Below are 20,668 nucleotides of genomic sequence, written 5' to 3'. Positions count from 1 at the left end.
ATCATAAAACAAATTTTGATACAAGTATTGACTTCATTGAGCAGAAAATATCGAAATATCAGATACCTTTATAAATGAATAATATTTTTTAATAGAAGGAATAAAACTGGGATTTTTGCAGTGGTACATTATTCTACACAGCACTCACATCTGCTTGTAAGGATCTGTTCCCTATTGCCTACAGTGTTTGACAGGTTTTTAACCTCCTTCCTGTCTCTCATGTCTGCAAATGTGCAATTAAATAAGCTTAAATAAGCCACATTCTTATATTTATTATATATCAACATTTTAAAATAAAAATTTACATTTAGATCTCAAAAGTAAATATCAAAATTATTCAAGTATAGCATTCTAGAAGTTACTGTTAATGTGTTCATTCTGAAACACACATATCACTAGGTATAATTAATTGCTTTAGGCTATGTTTAACTAGATACGTTTCTGATAGTATAATAAAGCCTGAAAGATGTGTTCCTGCACCCCTACTCTCAAAAGGTTAAAAACAAACAAATTGGGTTGTTTTAAGTGTAAAATAATTTCTTGGTTACTCCTTCGTGCTCTGTACGTTTACTGTTTTATTTCTAAAGATAGTTGCATCATTCACTAATGCCCCATAAATCACACACAAAATAAACAAATCTCAAAATAGTTATTCAAAGAATGTGTTACAATTTCTGCCTAAAAGTAAATTACAATTGTATCACAGCCAATAAAAATACAAATTTTTACAGATAACCAGAAGACCACTAAATTTTCCTGTGTATTACTAATCAAATATTTCACAAATATAATTTTCCCAGGTGATGAACCTAATAGGTGAATTACCACATTATCTATGTTTCTTTCTAACTGCTATGTACTTTGAAGTTAAAAATTACTATAAATTAGCAGATCTCTTCTCTTCAAAATTACTCTATTCAGTTGATAGCTGGGATCAGTTCCTATTTCTTTCTATTTTATATGTGAGCTAGATAATCACAACTGCCCAGAATAACACAACAGAAAAATAAGACTATTTACAATCGGAATTCTCAAAACTATTAATCCAATAGTCCAGGACATTGAATGCTAAAAGGCAATTGCCTACAAAGTTAGCAGACACTTTGGGTTACAAATTAATGTCATCTCTGTTTCTTTAACAGGGCATCTACTAAAATATCAATCCAAGATGTTACACACTATATGATGCTTTAGGATATTTAGTTATAACACTAATGTCTAAACCATTTATATAGATAATATAGAAATAATTATTATACAATGCATGTTTATTTGTTACTATCATCTGTTGCTATCACTTTAATTTAACTGAGATTAAAAAACATGTAAAGCAGCCTCTCTTGTGGATTTGTATTATTTTTCCTTAAGTCTTATGGGGATAATAATTAAGACATATTCATTGATATTTTAATAATAATGTTAAATTTACACTTACTTTCAATTAAGAAAATACTAACTATACTACTATGTGTACAAAGAAAACTGAAAATCAAATAGGTCAGTGCTGCCTATCATATTATTATAATTAAGCCATTTCATTATTGAATGTACACACTGGGCTAGTTAATGACTCTAATCTCTGTTTTGCTCATTAGTACATGGCAGTTACTTTAGCAGAAAAAGCAGAAAAGACACTGTGAAAAAATGATCATACAACATTCTAAATTCTTAACAGGTAACTAAAGATTGCCTTGTTATTTTTACCACTTTTTATCATTTCTTGCCTATTCATTATGAAGGAATCACAATTTATAAAATATTTCACGGAAATAAATGCATTTCTTTCACATATGTAAGACCATATAATTTTTTTCCTGATTCAATTTCCCATATTTCTCCCTCAGCCTGAAACAAACTGATCCATTCATAAGGTCAAACTATTTGGGGGGGGGTGTCGCTAAGGGTTTGATAAACAGTTTATATTCTGCAATCTAAGTATTATCAGCAGTTTCAGGACTCAATTTTTGAGTTTTCATATATCTGTACATTTTTCAATCACCATCACTTCCTTCTGTCACAGTATTACTTGAAGAATGTGAGGCAGCTGCAGAAGCTAAAGAATTGAATGGTATAAATACTCCTTTCTCAAACCCTTTGAGCAAGAAAGGGAGGTAAAACCCGGTAGAGATAACTATATAACTTTGCCCTTTATGGGTTTCTTTTAGATTATTTGTTAAAAATATTAAATTTTCATGTGCTCTGCAGAGCCTGGCATTGGTTTATAAGATGAAAAGAAAAGGAATATTATTAACTGCTTCATTGCTAAGGGATAGTCATTACCTATCTAATGTGCATTCGAAGAATTCTTAGTCATTTGGGTTGCAACTGTCTTGAACAATAATGTTTTAGGATGTGCCCTCTCTTTGGTTTCATTGCCCATGTGCAAGGTCATATGATCACAAGCTTTATTTTGTGCCTGCAGTTACCACAATTACAGAACACTGATGCATCCAGCACGGCTCAAATTTCTCTCTCTTTTTCTCTTATATTAAACAAACTCTCATCTGCTAGATCATTTTACTCAGCCAATACGCCTGAAGAGATGCCTTCCAAATTTTAAGGTGATGATTTAAATTGAAAATGTCATTAAAAGTCATTCTAGTGTGGAATTTCTTTGAATACAGTAAATCATCAAGCAGCAGAGATATATAAATTGGGGAAGGAATTCAAGTCCTTGGAAGTGTGTATTGCTTCTCTGGCACAGAGGGAATGTACGATCTAAGAAGCAGTCTTGTCTGTGTCCTTCCTAGAGCGACCTGAACAATTCCTTTTCATTGGTCACGGCATCTTCTGGAAAGGACTGCTTGCTGCCAAGAGTGTGGAGGACAACGCGCTACAAGAATCACGGAAATGCCTCTACCAGGTCAGGTTTTGCAGAAAGCCCTAGTGAAGATTTGTCTAAAACCTGATCATAAAATCACAGGTTCCTATATACTAGAATATAAATGTATATTACTACTACCCCATCCCCCCACCCTCACAATATAGAGCCCTGCAAAGGTAATTCTTGGTGACTTTCTAGCTTTTATTTATTTATTTATTTATTTATTTATTTATTTATTTATTTATTTATTTGCCTTTTAAAGAAGGTTATCACCACTGGGATTTTTTAAATGGCAACATCTTTGTAGGATCTTTCTGTTCTAATGAGGGATAGGTAAAATAACATTTTACAAGCTGTCTTTTACAGTTAATATTAAGAAGTACAAATTTGCAACCCTCTCAAGGGTCTCAAGCAAAATAGACTACTACTTTGAATGGATTATCTCATTTAACTTACTTGCTGTTAATTGCAGTCTAATAGAATGATGTTGGCTTTAGAGATCTAAAAACTACATGAGTTCACTAGTAAAGGCATTCATGGTAGAGATATAATAGCAACATACACACTCAAACACAAACCTATACCCAGTCACATGAGGACAGCACAAACTAAAGAAACCTAATGAAAAAGCAAGTCTTTTAAGTCTTTCCTAGACTATTTCAGAATAAAATATTTTTTTATTCATTTATAAAATAAATTGTATCCCTGTGGTAACAATTTACTCAACTAAAGCCTATTAATTGTTCGAATTATTGCATTGCTATTTGGGCCCGATCAGAGAAAACCTTTAGCAGAGTAATATGAGTAAGCAAACTAACTGACTTAAATGATCTTCAAGATTTTATCTCTGAAAAAATTCCCATTTTGCTTAGAAATCTCTCATTAGTCATTGTTTTAAAAGTCTACAGCATGGTCATTGTATAATCCTTATTTCATACTAGTTTTGCTTAAAAAAATGACAACATTTTTTAACACACTAAAACATCATTGCTGGTAGAAATGCAGAGATATAGATGAGACACCTTTCAATTTACCTTCATTCGAGGTGCATCTAAGTGACAAGAGCAGGGTGACACTCTGCCTTACTTAGGAAGAGGCTTGTTAACACACTACTGATGACTCAGGCAAATCAGATGACAAATTACCTTTGAGAGGTCTCCAGCCTCCAAATAGAAGCAGATAACAAACACATTCCACGTAACCCAGAGGACTAGCCAGACAGCATACTGTAGAAAAACAAGAGAGAAATAACATGTAAATAATTTTGAATGAGCTGAGTAATATTTAAATAGAACTTGAACTTATGCATTCCAAACCTTAAAATTAGTAGAAAATATTAGATATTGCTTCTTTCCAAGGAACAGGATGAGATGTACACTTACCTCTGTTGATTTTTTGTGTGTGTTTTTTTCACTGTTCTGGGCTCTAATAGTATTATAGCTCAATCTTGCTTAAGAATAAATTTTAGGATTTCTGACAAAAAATATAGTAGCCCACATTTCTGTTTTAAGAGGGAATGATTATGGTTTCTAGACATCAAAAAAAAAAATCAAATGCTCTTATGGACATATCAAATACAACCCATTAAAAAGAAAACACGTATCTTCCTTTAGCAAAATCAACCCCTGTATTATAACACACAACATTTCTCCAAGTTCCCTAGGGCCAGCTTCAAATCAGTCCTCATGTTTCTATCCCGTCTAATCAGCTTTCTCTCTTTGGTGTCTTTTTTTCATTTCCCTCTTCATCTTCTTATTTTATCCTCTCACTGAGGATGCATTTTTTTCTTACCAAGACATAGTTCGGATCTGTCAGTCAACTAAAATTTATTAACACCTAGAAGGCAACATGCTAGAAAGACACTAAGTATACGAAGTTCAATGATAAATTCTCCCTGAACTCAAGTCAAGTGAGGGAGATAGATTAAAAGAAAGAGAGGGAGGAAGGGGAGGAAGAGAGAGAGAGAGAGAGAGAGAGAGAGAGAGAGAGAGAGGTGATTTTTATACAAGAATCATAAAAAAAAATAAGTAAGTCTGACACAAGCAAGAAGCATAAAACTTATCCTGAGAAGAAGTAGTCCTGCAAAGCTTAACAGAAGCAGTGCAACACTTTCCATAACAGGTGAATCAAGCTAAGTCATGAACTTTACCAAATAAAAACGTGGGGGCCTGGAAGGGCTATGGTGGGAGGGTGCTGTAAACAAAGAAACATCAGGTGTGAAGTTTTTTCTTTTTATTTTAATGGGACAAGAGGATCTCAAGGAATTTCTTTGCTAAATAAACACCAATTGCTCTCTTCTTGATAAGCTCTACAATTTTTATTTTATAGTTCAATGACCTCCCTGTTAGTTTTTTCAGTCTCAGGTTTCAGTTCATCACTAAAGTTATCATGGATTCCAGACACATCTGATTACTTGCTGTTACAAGTGTGTGTTGGAAAGCTATTTCCCACCGCTGTGCCTTTCTGTATGCTAGTTCTTCATCCTTTAATAATTTTTTTATGCCCTAGGTACACCTCTTGCCACCTATCAATTTCATTTTTCTTCAAAAGTCAATTTGAATATCACCTCCTCAGTGATATCCAGTCAAAATCCGCTTAGCCCTGCTTAATGCTTAAGATCTTGTTTGCCCTAATTTCTTTCCGAATGTCTTATATCTATTTGCATAAACTCCTTGAGAAAAGGGACCATTTTAAAATTTATGTTTATGTCTTTAAGTTGTTAACTTAGTACTTTGCACAAAATAGGTACTAAGAAAATATTTTGTAAATCAGTGAATGAATGAGGAGCAACATGGAGAAACTCTTAGTACTTTTCAGAGGCAGAACCTCATCTTCCCACCTAGACTTAGTTTTTCTGAGTGTACTATGATCATCCATGTAGCGTGAGGACCAGGGCCCTACAGGATGTGTTGATGTAATAAATAATGTCTCAGCTATTTTCCAGGTGATGGGTTCATCTAACTGCTGAATGGGGGCAACGCTCAGTGAGACTAAAGGAAGGGCAACACTAAATGGTCCAAGACAAAAAGGGTTTGAGAGGCTGTGGGCCTTGAGGGCTGGGGACTAGAAACAGGGTAAGAGAGCTGAGTGGGTTGTAGCAAAGATCTCAGTTCTAGAACAGAGATCTCATGGGACATTTAAGTGTGCTCAATATTGTGAAGTGTAAAGTCATCTCACAAAATTGAAAAAAAAAAAAGAACCCTAAAATCTAGATTTATTCAGCTCTTTTGCAGATTTGGATTTTAGTTTTAGAAATACAGAGAAGTGTAGTCCTACTTTAAGGGTAACAGGGTGAGGAAAAATATAAAGTGCCTAGACCGTCCAGCGACTTGGTTTAAGTGACCAAGAAAGAATGAATGAATGACTGAATGAATTGTTTTATCATGTCCTTTGTTCATGGTGACATACTATTCCCTCCTGACTTATAATGGAGAGCTAAATAAGCACTATTCGCTATAAACAAAACAACACAAACACAAACAAACAAAAGATAAGTAAAAGATTTGCTAAATGCTGATAAAGATGTTATCACATATACTAAATATTCCTGAAAATTTGTCATTTGCTACTGGGGCAAAAGAATGTCAACGCTGTAGCTTTTCTATTTCACAGCTGAAATTATGTTTTAAGCTCATTAAATGCTGAAAATGTTATATACATGCATCATATCATAGTCACTACTTCAATATTATTTATTAAATATATAAGAATCTGCAAACTCCATCCAGATTGATTTAGACATCACTTACATTTAGTTACTTACATTTATGTATATAGGTAACTGTAAATTATAACTAGTTTGGTTAAAAAAAATCAAGCTGAAAAATTTATGTCTTAGTTACCAAAATTAACATTTTTATGGAAGGATAGGTAAGATAATGGGTCACATGCAAATAAATAGCACATAGAGACTAAGAACTGGGGACCTAAATCTGGCTTTGTTGCTTAGGAGCTCTGTGGCTAAGTTCAAGTCATGGTCTCACTATACTTGTTTCCTCAAATGCAATATAGTCTTAGTAACAATAGTAAGCTCAAATGGTTTATATGAGGATATAATAATAGAATGTTTAAAAGTAGTCACTATTTGAGTTCTCAGTACAGGTTGCAATTTTATTATGATTATTATGTTACATCATCCCTTCTCCTTGTATAAATAATACAGCAGTAATCCCCAAATTTTTGTCTCCTTAGGATATCAAAAAATATACTTTCCACATAAACTTACGTAAAACATTCTTCCACTAATTGAACTTTGTCTAGGCTTGTTTCCTTTGTTTCCCTAATGCAATATATTCTTCTCTAGAATAAGTTTTCTTTTGTGACACATTAATGACAATATTGACAGATGATATTTTACGAAACAACTCTTTCTTCATTTGGTTTCATTAAACAAGAATTTATTCTTTGTGATTTACTACGCTACATAATTATAAGCATTTTCTATATCATATTTTAAGAGTTGTTCTATTATAGTCTTTATTAATATTGATTTTGTTTTCCTTTTTTATCCTTTTTCTCTCAGAATAATCCAGAGAGATAGTTCCATTTTATTGTATACTTCGTTACAAACTAGTTAGCTCTCATGCATTCTACTTTATTAAAGATCTGTAAAAGAATTATCACCTTTAGTGGTGTGGCAACTTTAATAAACACGGAAATCAGCACAATGCTACAGAGGGTAATCTTGTATTTGCATCATTATTCAAAAGCAAGGCTTTATCTAATTTAACTGTGTCTCATTTAACTTTACTCATTAACTATCTTTCATTTAACTTTCTTAAACCTTCTGTCTTCTTTTTTCTCTTTTCTTATTATTACTCTTTTTTGTACCTGCTTTTCTCATTTTAGTAGCTGCCATTTATCTAAATCAAATCTCCTCTAATTGAACTTTACATAATTGCCTAAATAGTGAAGATTTTGCATTCCCTTGTAATTTGGCCTATGAATGATTTTTGTTAATAAACCCTGTCCTTCACACTGTTCAAAAATTACTCCTCATAGTTATTTAAGAGCATAAAGATGTGTACTAACTTCTTCCCAGTTGCTACAGCTAGTTGATGTGACATAATTGACAATTGTTCAGTTTGAAGGTAACTGAAAATGATGTCCTGCCCAGGTAAGATAACCTAACAGGATAACAAAGTATCACATTTGCCAGATAGCACCTAACTTATAATTTCTACTCTACAGCTAATTTTTCTTTAGCCTCATCTTTTCTTGAAAAAAAAATCATATTTTATGCTTCAGGTAAAATTTATGAGATTATCTGTAATGATAGATAAAATCCCACTTGTATGATAAATTCATTCTTTAAGGGTTGATTTCTGCAGGACTAAGTGGACCATTTGAGAGGATGATTTAACTTGAGTCTCCAACTAAATAGTTAACATTATCAACTAAAAAAGGTAATTGAATCATCATGGTTTCCTTGTTATTGTTTGTGACTCTAATGATAAAATCAAATTAGCTGTGTAAGATAAAAGTTTGTTAAGGCTGTCAATCATGACAGGCCAAAACATTGGATAGATGCAGAGACACAATATTATATGGCATGTTTACATAATAACTAGAAAGGTAGACTCAAAGCCTGATAAACATTTTATTGGAAAATAATAAGTCACACCTTAATGAAGGATTGGAGTAGCAAATCATGCCTTGAAAGAAACTCCTTTAAGCAACAGTTTAGAATTATTAACAACCAGGTGTTTTAATATTAACAATGAAGGTGTTTTAATAGACATAAATATATGCTCATAAAACAAGTATCTCTGGTCAAAATGATTGGACTATATTCATCTTTTGCTGAAAGTTAATTATATTTTAGCTTAATTTTCTCAGCTTCAACAGCAGTATCATTTAATCTGCTTAGGCAATCTCATCACTTTCTCATCCATTATTATGATTAAAAAAAGAGCAAAAGTGGCCCTAATAAAGCAGCTTATTTCCTAATTCTTGATCATTTTATGATCAGTGACAGCCTGTCTTGTGATTTAAATCCTGTCTCCTAATTCATCAATCTTGTTACATATACTTCATGCTATAAAAATGTGTCCCTTAAAATAAATACCTACATAAAAATTCACTAGTACAATTTCTAGTTTGACCAGGGATGACCTGATTACATAATCAGCCAGAATCTTAGAGAAATCTGATTCTAATCATATAGAGGAAGGCAGATTTCTACCTTCTCATTTTTACCAATGCTGCTATCTTATGCTCAATCTTCCTTGTGATTTTATATTTACTTAGATATTATAAAAATTGCATGACTTTTAGTTCATTTTAAAATCAGTTTTATTATGTTTTTTTTTTTTTTCCCAATTACAGAAATATCTTATTATAGAAAAATTGCATATTGTGAACATCAGAAAAGGGAAATTGGGAAAATATCACCCTTAAATATAATCATTAATATTATTTTAGTGTATATGTTTCCATTTTTTTCTATGACTATATGTGTCAATCATATGTGTTTAAATAGGAATCTTGCTCATACTTTTTACCTGATTTTCTCACTTGATTAAAAACTCTCCTTGAAATTATAAGACACTGAAGAGAGAAATTAAAGAGGATACAAATAGATGGAAATACATACCATGCTCATGGATAGAAAGAATTAATATTGTTAAAATATCCATATTGTCTAAGGCAATATACAGATTCAACACAATTTCTATAAAACTACCAAGGACATTTTTCACAGAAATAGAACATACAATCCTAAAATTTATATGGAACCATAAAAGACCCCAGATAGCCCTGGCAATCTTGAGAAATAAGACCAAAGTGGGAGGTATCACAATACTTGATATCAAATTATACTACAAGACTACAGTAATCAAAACAGCATGGTACTGGCATAAAAACAGACACATAGATCAACGGAAGGGAATAGAGAGCCCAGAAATAAACACATGCCTATACAGTCATTTAATCTACAACAATGGAAGCAAGAATTTATGGTGGGGTAAAGACAGTCTATTCAATAAATGGTGCTGGGAAACCTGGACAGACACATGCAAAAAAATGAAGCTGGACCACCTCCTTATACCACATACAAGAATAAATTCAAAATGGATCAAAGACTTAAATGTAAGATCCGAAACCATAAAACTCCTAGAAAAAAATATAGGAAGAAAGTTTACAGACATTACCCGGAGTAAGATTTTTACTGATATATCCCCTTGGGCAAGGGAAGTAAGAGAAAAAATAAACATGTGGTATTACATCAAACTAAAATTTTTTTCACAGCAAAGTAAGCCATCAATACAACAAAAAGGGATCCTACTGAATGGGAGAAGATATTTGCCAATGATATATCCAATAAGGGGTTAATATCCAAAATTTATGAAAAACTCAACTCAACTCCAAAAAATACAAACAACACAATTAAAAAATGAGCAGAGGACATGAAGAGACATTTTTCTAAAGAGGACATACACCTGTCAAACAGTCATATGAAGAAATGCTCAACCTCACTAATCATTAGAGAAACGCAAATAAAAACCACAATGAGATACCACTTCACCACAGTCAAAATGGCTATCATCAATAAATCAACAAACAAGTGCTGGCGAGGATGTGGAGAAAAGGGCACCCTTGTGCACTGTTGGTGGGATTGTAGATTGGTGCAGCTACTATGGAAAACAGTACGGAGGTATCTCAAAAAACTGAAAATGGAACTACCTTATGACCCAGCAATTCCACTCCTAGGTATCTATGCGGAGAAATCCAAACTCCAATTTGAAAAAATTTATGCACCCCTATGTTAATTGCAGCACTATTCACAATAGCCAAGACATGGAAACAACTGAAATACCCATTGGTAGACAACTGGATTAAGAAACTGTGGTACATTTAGGCAATGGAGCATTATGCAGCAATAAAGAAGAATGAAATCTTACCATTTGCAACAATATGGATGGACCTAGAGAACATTATGCTAAGTGAAATAAGTCAGACAGACAAAGACAAATACCATGTGATCTCACTTATATGTGGAATCTAAAGAAAATAATAAATGAATAAACGAATCAGAAACAGTCCCAGAGACATAGAGGAAAAACTGAAGGTTGCTAGATGGGAGGGGAGTGGAAATAAGGGGGAAGGTGAGGGGATTAGAAAACACAATTGGTAACTACAAGATTGCCAAGGGGATATGAAAATCAATTTGGGGAATATAATCAATAGTGTTGTAAAGACTTTGTAGGGTATCTGATGGACACTTGTCTCATTAGGGAGACCACCTCAGGGATGATATAGATGCCAGATCACTGCACTGTACACCTGAAGCTGAAGCTGAATAATAATGAATGTCAACTATAATTATATATATATATATATATATATATATATATATATATATTCACAAGAAGTGGAGTACAGCATTAAGAATAGAGACAGTGGAAATGTAATGGCTGTATGTGATGTCAGAGGGGTAGTAGAGGAGGGTAGGGGAGTTATCACTGTGTGAGGGATATAAATGAATAAATGATAAATGTCTAACTATTACATTGTTTTGTACACCTGAAACTAAAAACAAAACAAAACAAAAAACCAAAACAAAACAAAAAAAAAACACTCTCCTTGAGCATTCTGTAACATATATGTCAATTCAATGATGCACTTAATCATTCAACTAATTCTCTATTATTTAACTTTTTTTATTGTTCTATTTTGATCAATTCCTTGATATTTTGATTAGGCTTAAAAATGTTTAATTTAGTCTGACATATTAAATCATACCTGAAAATAGTTTGCTTAAACAGACTATTTTTAAAACAGACTGTAAATGTTAGACTATCCAACGGGCATGATTTTAATGAACATATAAACATGGCTATTGAATTTTATGCAACTCCAAATAAAAACAGTATCCTGAAAGGTATTCTTTCCTCTTGAAGCAAAAAGTGGAAAATAATTCCCTTTGATTGGAAAAACAGTGATACTCATTCGGCCTGAAGACACTTGTATATGAATAATATCTTTTTAACTCATGCAAAATAGTTCATACAAAGATATTTATAGCCCTTCGGACCTAAGGCTAGGGGGATTCATTGAAAGGAGCAGTTGTAGCTAACATGGACAAATAAATGAGGCAAAGTTAAACTCTGTGGCCACATGTAAACATAAATATATATTTTTCCTACAGTATTCTAAACTAGGTGATTGAGTATATTTTTTATTGCAAATATTCATTTGGAGAATAAAACTAATTAATAGAATTAATACATTTGTAAATGTTTAGTAATGAATTAAAGCTACATATTTTTCTCCCTTTTTTCCCTTCAATTTACTAAACACTAAATTTACTATCTTAAAAGCAGGGCTCAAATCTACTAACTTCAGAATTACTTTTGGTAAATTGGATAATAATGAAAGTAAAACAAAAAACAACTCAGGAATGCTTTCAGCTGCAAGTAACATAATATGGAACTACAGGCAGTTTAAATAAGTAGGGTTTTCTCGTACATGAAGTCTGGAAGCGGGCTGCTGTTGGCTCATTGGCTCAATGCTGACATAGCTGTAGATCTATATACCTGTGGAATTTTCTTTCAAATCCTCACACAGTTAACATAATCTGTAGGCAGAAAGGTGCCCAGCAGAAAAGGTCCCTTCCTTCTGCAACATTTTATTCTTTCAGGGGGAAACGAAAAAAAAAAAGCTGAGGTGTACTCAGCTGGCTTCCTTACATCTCATTAGGTACAACTGTGTCTTATGCCTACTTTCCTGAACCCAATCACTGGCAAAAAGGATTAGGATTATCACCATTGTTTTAAACCAATTGTAATTCATTCCCTGGACCTGAAAGAGGATCAGACCTCCTTGAATACTTTTGCTGACCATCCAACTATCAGAACAAAATTTTGATTCTGTTAGTAGGGAATGCGGAGGCAGGGCTATCTGCCTGTCATGCGGGGGACCCTGCTCGCTGCGCCATTTGTCATGCAGTGAGGCCTGCGGGGTCTCTGCTCCCGCTCCCCATACAAGAACGCAGGATATGGTGAGGCCAAAAAGGAACACCCACGGAGCCATAGATGGGGGAGTCATACCACTATATTCTCTCTGGCGGCACTATACTCTCACTGGAGGCTGGATCCACACTGTCCGCAAACCACCATCCACACTTGCCAGCCCAGCCACCATCTTCTTGCTAGCCCCCATTCTTCTCTTCTCTTCTTCTTTCCTCCTCCTCTCCTCCGTAGCTGCAGCAGTTATATTGGCGGCTAATTGGCTAACTGGCTACAGCTGACGGCCAATCAGCCACAGCTGATGGCCATCTACTACCCGAGCCAGCACTCCTCCACGTGAGGCCGAGAGCCTGTAAACTACTTTCTGGGGCTCTGCCCCCACACTGCCCTTGCAACCAATGGACATCCTAAGTTTTTGTTTTCTTTAATATCCAGATGTAAATAATTGTTATTTAACATTTCGTATGAGTATCTCTTTCTTTCTAGAGAAATCCCCAAACCCTTTCCTTCAGTAAGACTACACATATTCAATTAAAGAGAAAAGTAATTTAATATTACATCCAAAATAAGTAAAATATTTCAGATGATCCATGGAGGAAGAGCATGAATCAGACGAAGTGTTTTACAATCTGCGAGGTTCAGCACGAGGAGCATACAAAGAGGAAAAATACTGTACATAATGTTAGATGTCTCACTGCAAATGTAAGACATCTATGTCTGATGAGAATGAAAAAAATATTATGGAAAATATTAAGAATATTAAAATAAGAAAAATGGTGACTTTTAAGGAGTCAAAGTAGAAAGTTAATGATGACATTTTTCAAAAATTATATAAATATGCTTCACTAAGATATGGTAGATGTGTAGTGGTTAAGTATTTTGAGTGATTATGCACAGTCTATTTTTTTCTTTTGGAATTAGAAAAATAATTGGTCTGCTTTCCAGAAAGGTTTTAATCTCTTGTTAGGTTTTCTATTATCATAGTTTTCATCTTAGACTCAAAGTAATTCTAATAGGTAAACAGCCTTCTAAAATACATAAATTATCCTAATTGGGGGATATGGTAAATCTATCAATATGACCTTTAACAATGTCTACTTGTTGTGCTTCGTTTAAAAACATTGATATACAGATGCAGGGTAAAATACATATATGCGAGGTGTGATCAGATAATACGGTGAATGCTTAAATTAAAAAAATATATATATTGCACTAAAAGACACATTGCTATTAATTCCCCTCACTTCTAACATACTAACCCATCATTCTTGACACTTTCTGAAGTAGTTCTGGAAATCCTCTTTCGTGAGTGTCTTTAGTTGCACTGTCATGGCTGCCTCAATGTCCTGAATTGATTAAGAACGTTTACCTTTCATGGTCATTTTGACTTTGTGGAAGAGCCAGAAGTCGCATGGTGCCAGACCCGGTGAATAAGGTGGATGAAGACACACCATAATGGTTTCATTTGACAGAAATTGCTGCATACCAGAAGTGATGTGTGATACAGAGCATTGTCATGATGGAGAATGATTTATGGCACACTTTAAAACACACCTTCTCTCAACCGTAGCTCATACCCGACTGACTGCACCAAACAAGTTGAAACTTGTCATACACTGTTACTAAGGTTTGACTCACCACTTCCTGTATCAAAGATCCCCTACTTTCCATTGGATGGCACTCGGAGGAAGCATTCACCATATTATTTGATCACACTTTGTGTATGTGTGTTTGTGTGTGTGTGTGAGTGTTGTTTTAGACTGACACATTAAGTAAACTTGACTCCTGTTGGGTTCTTTGCATGACATTACATGGTAAGGATGGGCTGAGAATAAAGTTCTCACAAACATTTAAAATTACTAAAATAATACAATTTCCTAACTTGCTTTTGGATCAGAAAATTTCCATCAAATTTTTACTGAATAAATTTCTTTTCTGCCTACATATGTGACAGTATGGACATTTACCAATATTTCATGTGACATGTGTCTTCTGAATACCCATCTTCTTGGTTGGATACTGTCAATAGTAAAAGCTTAGTCATACCATATTTGGTGAATACTGTTTCCTATACTGGTATTTTAGGCTCAAGTGTTAAATGCTAAGAAGCCCAAGAAATGAAACCTTTTAAAGAGATAACCATATATTCAAATCAAAATGTTATCACTTCAATGTTAGACAGGAAAACTTAAAATTACCAGACTTTTAATTTGTTAAATATCTGTATTTAATTCATGCTACATAAGTCAGAAGCACTGACTATAGAAAGCGTAACCACAAAAGAGCAAAAATGAATCATCATGAAATGTAGGAACAATTTTTTTTTTAAATCAGTCAGTTTAAATGGGAAAAATCTCTTATAAGAGCCTGGTCCAATGCAGAGCATAAACAGTTTTAAAATATGTATCTTTTGGCTACACAAAAATATTCTAAAAATAATAATATCATCCAATAAAAATGTCCTTTTGATTTCATTTATAGATTTTGAGGACAAGAATATAAAGTTATAGGCTTACTTTATTAATTAAGGCCTTTGGTTTTAATTGCAAACTTTGGTTCATAAATGAAGTATTAATCAACCAGTGTTTTTAATAATCAATTTAGTAGTTTTCTTAAATTCATTTAATTTTATTTTATTTCCTATTTTAACTGTGGTAGCAGAATGATTGCTCCCTAAATGTATCCCATGCTAATCCCTAGAACCTGTGAATATAGTGAGCAATGACTCCATGATTGTGTTATGCCATAGACATAAAACAGGAAGATTATCCAGGTGGGCCTAATCTAATCACGTGAGTCTTTTGAAGCAGATAACTTTTTCTGGCTGGTGGCAGAAGAAGAAGTCAGAGGGATATGAACCACATGAAGATGAACACAATCCCAGGACAACAGACAGCAAGGAAATGGGGACCTCAGTCCTATAATCAAATGGAACTGAGTTCTGCCAACAACCTGAATGAGATGCAAGTCAACAATCCATCCCCCATCCCCTTCCCTGGAGCTCTAGACAAGAGCCCAATACATTCACTATCTTGATTTCTGTCTCATTAGACCTTAAGTACAATACTCAGTCAAGCCCACCTGGACTCCTGACATAGAGAACTCTGAAAGAATAAATGGTTGTTATTTTAAGCCTCTAAGTATGTGTAAATTGGTTATGTAACAATAGGAAACTAATACATTAATATGGGGGTTTTCAAATTTTTATAAAATATTTTTACCTGTCAAGTAATTTCCCATAAGAGCCAAGTGCTATAAATACAGTGTACATTAAGTAGACTGAATTTAATAGAATCTTTCAGGCTGACTTTTGGTACATGTATTTCCTTTTGAATTCTAAGACACTTTGACATAATACATTAGTTTGCCTATACAAGTTTCCATAAATATAGTAGTAACATTTATTTAAATTATTTAATAGATATATCTAGAAGTTAAGAGACCTGGGTATAAATCCTAACTCTATAATGTATCTACCTCTATAATATGGAAAATATTATTAATAGTATTATTTCTACCTACTTTTGAAACTAATATTCCTGGATGAATACAAGGTGATTTTATTGTTATTTTACTGGAGAAGTAATCCTTTCTCACATAACAAACCTTAGTTGCAGTGCCCATGGGCTAGTCCAACAATGGCGACAGAAATAAACAGAATGTTTCACTCCTTATGTCAGCCACTGAGACAGTCAATCATTTTTATTGGAAATAATGATTGCAGAGTGATATCAACCAAAAGTATTAGTACTGGCAATCATGTTTTATATCATTATACAAGAACTCTTTTATAAAGGATGTACTCACTATTTCTTAAGAAATATATTTTGAGAAAATCCATCAGGCCTTCTAATGGCCATCAAGTAATCACATTATTTGCAAGACTGATACTATTTGATCAAATATGGTATTGTCAGTAGACAGGACCTTGGAGAATATATTAAAATTATGCCTAAAAATATGTAAATTTTTATATATTCAGTCCTAAAAATGATATTTGAGTGAGAGCTTACTATATATTACCTTTTCCAAAAGATGAAAAAAGTCAAGTAATGATCTGCAAGCACCAATAATAGTTATGCTTCGTTACACATATTTTTTCTTCCAATCTATTTTTTAATCACTCTAAGGCTAAAATTATTAATTCTCAGCTTAAACATAGGATTCAAGGATAAAAAAGTTTGAAAATCATCTTCATCTTAAAAATATTTTCTCTTATTCAAGAGTAAAATTGTGTTTACTGCAAATCAGTATAAAAAATTAAATATTATATTTGGCTCTAGAAATAATTATTACACCTTCATCAAATTACTATGCAAGTCTATGACAATTTTAGTCCAGGTGTTTCAAATACTCTCCTAATGAGGCCATGGTCTTGGATTAGAAGCCCAGGTTGGCTCCTCAAGTTTTCCCCTGCTCGCTGTCTACATAACATAAGTCTTAGCAGAGCCATGTCTTGCAAATGCAAGTCTACGAGGTGTTACAAGGTAAGTGAATGCGAACAATGGTGAAAATCCATCCAAACAACTTGTAAAATCATGTGCCCTACTTATTGTTGGTGCATTAATAGTGCCATATTTATGTAGAAATTATATTTTTGTAACAGATCCTACATATAAATTAAATATATATATGTGCATATATATATATATACGCACATATATACATATATATATATCACTATAAACTAATTTCTGTACAAAATTATAGGATGACAAACACGTATTTAAAAAAATAGAGATCAAATCAAGCATTCTAGAAGTCAGACTGTAGCAGATGCTGTGGGCACTGCCTACGTACCCTTTTAGGACTGAAGCACTGGTCATTATCCAGCTGCCAGAAGTGTTGCCTGTCGATAGCTCACAGCTACGTCTCCTGTCAGGAATTAATCTCAGTCAAAGTGAGCTGCCTTGCTTAGGATTGTGCTCACTTCCAGGAGCAGCCCTCACCTCATGACTGGTTGATACTGAACTACAAATTTCCCAGACCCTATTCTCAATTCTGGACCTTTATGAAAGCACAGCCCAGCTTCAGAGTTGTACATTGGATCAGCTGAGTCTTCTGTTGCTGCTGTATGGCAGTTCAACTTCTCCTGACCAGTCTTACTTCCCTCACTGTTACAGATGTTGTTTCTGAGAATAGTCCCCTACAAATGATCTGCATTTGGATATCTGTCTGAGAGTCTACTACCAGAGGAACCCAACTAATAATCATTAAAAATAGAATTGGTGCTGGAAAAACAGATGTTATGGAGGATTTTAGACTTAGATCACTTCCTGATGGCTGGTAATGAAGGCCTCATCGTTGGAATAGATGTTGTAAAGATAATTCTTGGCATGCAGTATCCTCAAAACTAGTAACATTTTTATAGGTGGTGAATTAGGATGGCTTATATAGCCATAGATGAACAACTAAGCTGCCAGCAACAGAGTAACACTGAGTTCTCAGTATGGCACCACTCCTTGAGAAGACCAAGAGCCAGTCTATAAAAGATGATTACATTGGACCTCTTTTACCTTAAAAGTGGGAGTGATTCATGTGAGCAGAAACTGAAACATTCTGAGTATGCATTGCCTTTGCTGCTTATAGGCTTTGGAAGAACCATTGATTGAGGGCTTAAAGAAGATGTGGTTCAACAACACAAGAACCCGTAAAGTACTGCATCGGTACAAAGAGCCCACTTTGTTGTTAAGGCCTGGGGGTCAACAAATGCCTATGGGATCTACCCATCTCATGGCACCTAGAAGCTGGCAGTTTGGCAGACCCATCTGGCTGTGAAATATGCAGATGAAGTGCTAACTTGGAGTTGATACTGTGCAAGGCTAAGTATCTTCCTCCAGGTTGCAGTGAATGCCATGGATGAATGTCTATCACAAGGTGCTGGATCTCTAATAAGTAGAATACATGGGTTCGGGAATGGAGCAGTGGAAGCCAGAGGAGCTCTGCTAACCATCACTCCCAGTGATGTATTTGGGGAATTTGTGCTTCCTGTCCCCATATTTTAGGCTCAGTATATCTAGAGGTCCTGGATTCCAGAGGGAAATGCTTCTCCTAGGGGATAAAGCAAGAGTTCTAATTTTAAGCTATGCTGTCACCCAGTTACTTTAGACTTTTTGAGCCAAGAGACCAATGGTGAAGATAAGGAGTCATGCCCCTGGCTGAGGTAATAAGCCCTGATTGTCCATGGGACCAGGGAAGAATATGTTTGGCATCCACATGAAACAGTGGGGCATCTCTTACCAATTCCCTACTCAGTTTGGATAGCAATGTATCGGAGGAGTTGCCACACTTTACAAGCAAAGTGAAATGACTTAGACCCTTCAAGTCTGAGGGTCTGGATTGCTCCAGTAGGTATAAACCCCCTAGACAGATAACTAAGGGTCCAGATCATATAGATAGAATGAATAGTAAAGGATGGAGAAAATGTGTATCAATTTTTGACCCAAGACCATCTGTAACAGTGGGGCTGTGGTTTCCCTTGCTAATCTTGTAAGTTCACTTTGGAAAAGAAGCCAGCTACTAACCTGTAGGAACTGTTTCTAGAAGGGATGACAGTATTATTTGAATCAAGTGGACTGTGGAGTGTAAGGCATGGACTGTGGAGTTTCCTCTGGTGGGCCACCCAGATTTCCCCTTCAGCATTAAGCACTTATTCTTCCAGTGTTGCCTGTTAATGTCTCACAGTTGAGTCCCTCTCAAGGAATTGCCCCCGGTCAAAGATAATTGCCTCACTCAAGGACATGTCCTGCTCCTGCAGGCAGCCTACACCTAATGATAGGTCCAATTTGGGGCATATATGAAAGATCGCCATGTCTTTAGAGAGCCCCATAACATGAAATGGTGCCAGTGTTGCAACCACATTGCAGTTCCAAGTTTTTGTCTGCCCACTCCTGTTGTTCTTCTTAAGAACGTACTCCAATAAATTGGCTGTGTGTAAATCTCTGTCTCAGAGTTGGTAGCCCAGGGAAGCTGACTATGTGCAAAAAACACTAAAGACTATAGCAAAGAGAAAGCCCTATGAATATCTTCAGCAAAATAAAAAAAAGAGATTTCATAAATCACTTTGGTGAAATACCACAAGTATAAACAAAATAGTAATAGCACCATAAGAAATAAGCAAGAACGGGGTTCAATTACATGTGAAAATTTATAAACCAGGATAAATACCTGAAATACTCTATTATTTTACAAATACTTTACAGATTTTTTTTTTAAATCCCACAGGTTATAACTATATTAAAGGGTATATAGTCCAAATGTCCAACAATATATAATAATGTCTGTACCACAATCTCAATAAAGCTGGCCTCCAGAGTGTAGTACACAGATACTGTTCCTAAATAAGATACCTTTGCATTCACTTCTGGCTTCTTCAGCTGGGTTTTCCTTTCCATTTAGATTGTTTTTCCTTCTCCTGTTCTTTCATTCCTTACGCTACCACCCAAATCCTATGCTTTCCCTATACTGTAGTGATGGTATCCCATGCTTAAAACAAATAGCTATTATATTAAATACTTAAATGTGACTAGCCTTTTTATTTTTAAAGAGAAGGATATGGAAAAACATGATTCATTAAACAAATCCCTATATATTTATTTTTTATTCCAAACGTATTCTCTTTCTCAATGCAGAGTTGCCCAAAGTAATAATATGGTTATTTGTGAAAGTATCCACTTTCATATTCTAGGAAATAATAATATAACTCTTTAATTTATTCCTGCCACTTTACATTTCTATGAATATAAGATGAGATGATTTTATTGACATTTAAAATAATAGTAGCTATCACTTATTACCAATTCAATATGTATTAAATATTGCTAAAATAATTTCACATGATTGCCTCATTTTATCCTCAAACAATCCTTTTAAG

At 34.3% G+C, this 20,668-nt stretch overlaps 1 protein-coding gene across 6 annotated transcripts in view; it reads right to left on the bottom strand.

The window, feature by feature from the left end:
- The window catches only part of NKAIN2 (sodium/potassium transporting ATPase interacting 2), an 866,607-nt gene that overhangs the window by 378,076 nt on the left and 467,863 nt on the right, over positions 1–20,668 (bottom strand). For all 6 annotated transcript variants that reach the window (XR_012496739.1, XR_012496736.1, XR_012496740.1 and 3 more), the window contains one exon: positions 3,970–4,050. Coding sequence is in view for 1 of the 6 variants with exons in the window: in XM_074333530.1 (XP_074189631.1) it covers positions 3,970–4,050 (81 nt within the window). In the remaining 5 variants the exon portion in view is untranslated. The remainder of the gene's footprint in view (positions 1–3,969; positions 4,051–20,668) is intronic.

The sequence above is a fragment of the Rhinolophus sinicus genome, linkage group LG05, assembly GCF_036562045.2.
Source record: "Rhinolophus sinicus isolate RSC01 linkage group LG05, ASM3656204v1, whole genome shotgun sequence".
Taxonomy (NCBI): Eukaryota; Metazoa; Chordata; class Mammalia; order Chiroptera; family Rhinolophidae; genus Rhinolophus; species Rhinolophus sinicus.
This window is presented reverse-complemented; position numbering and strand designations above follow the sequence as displayed.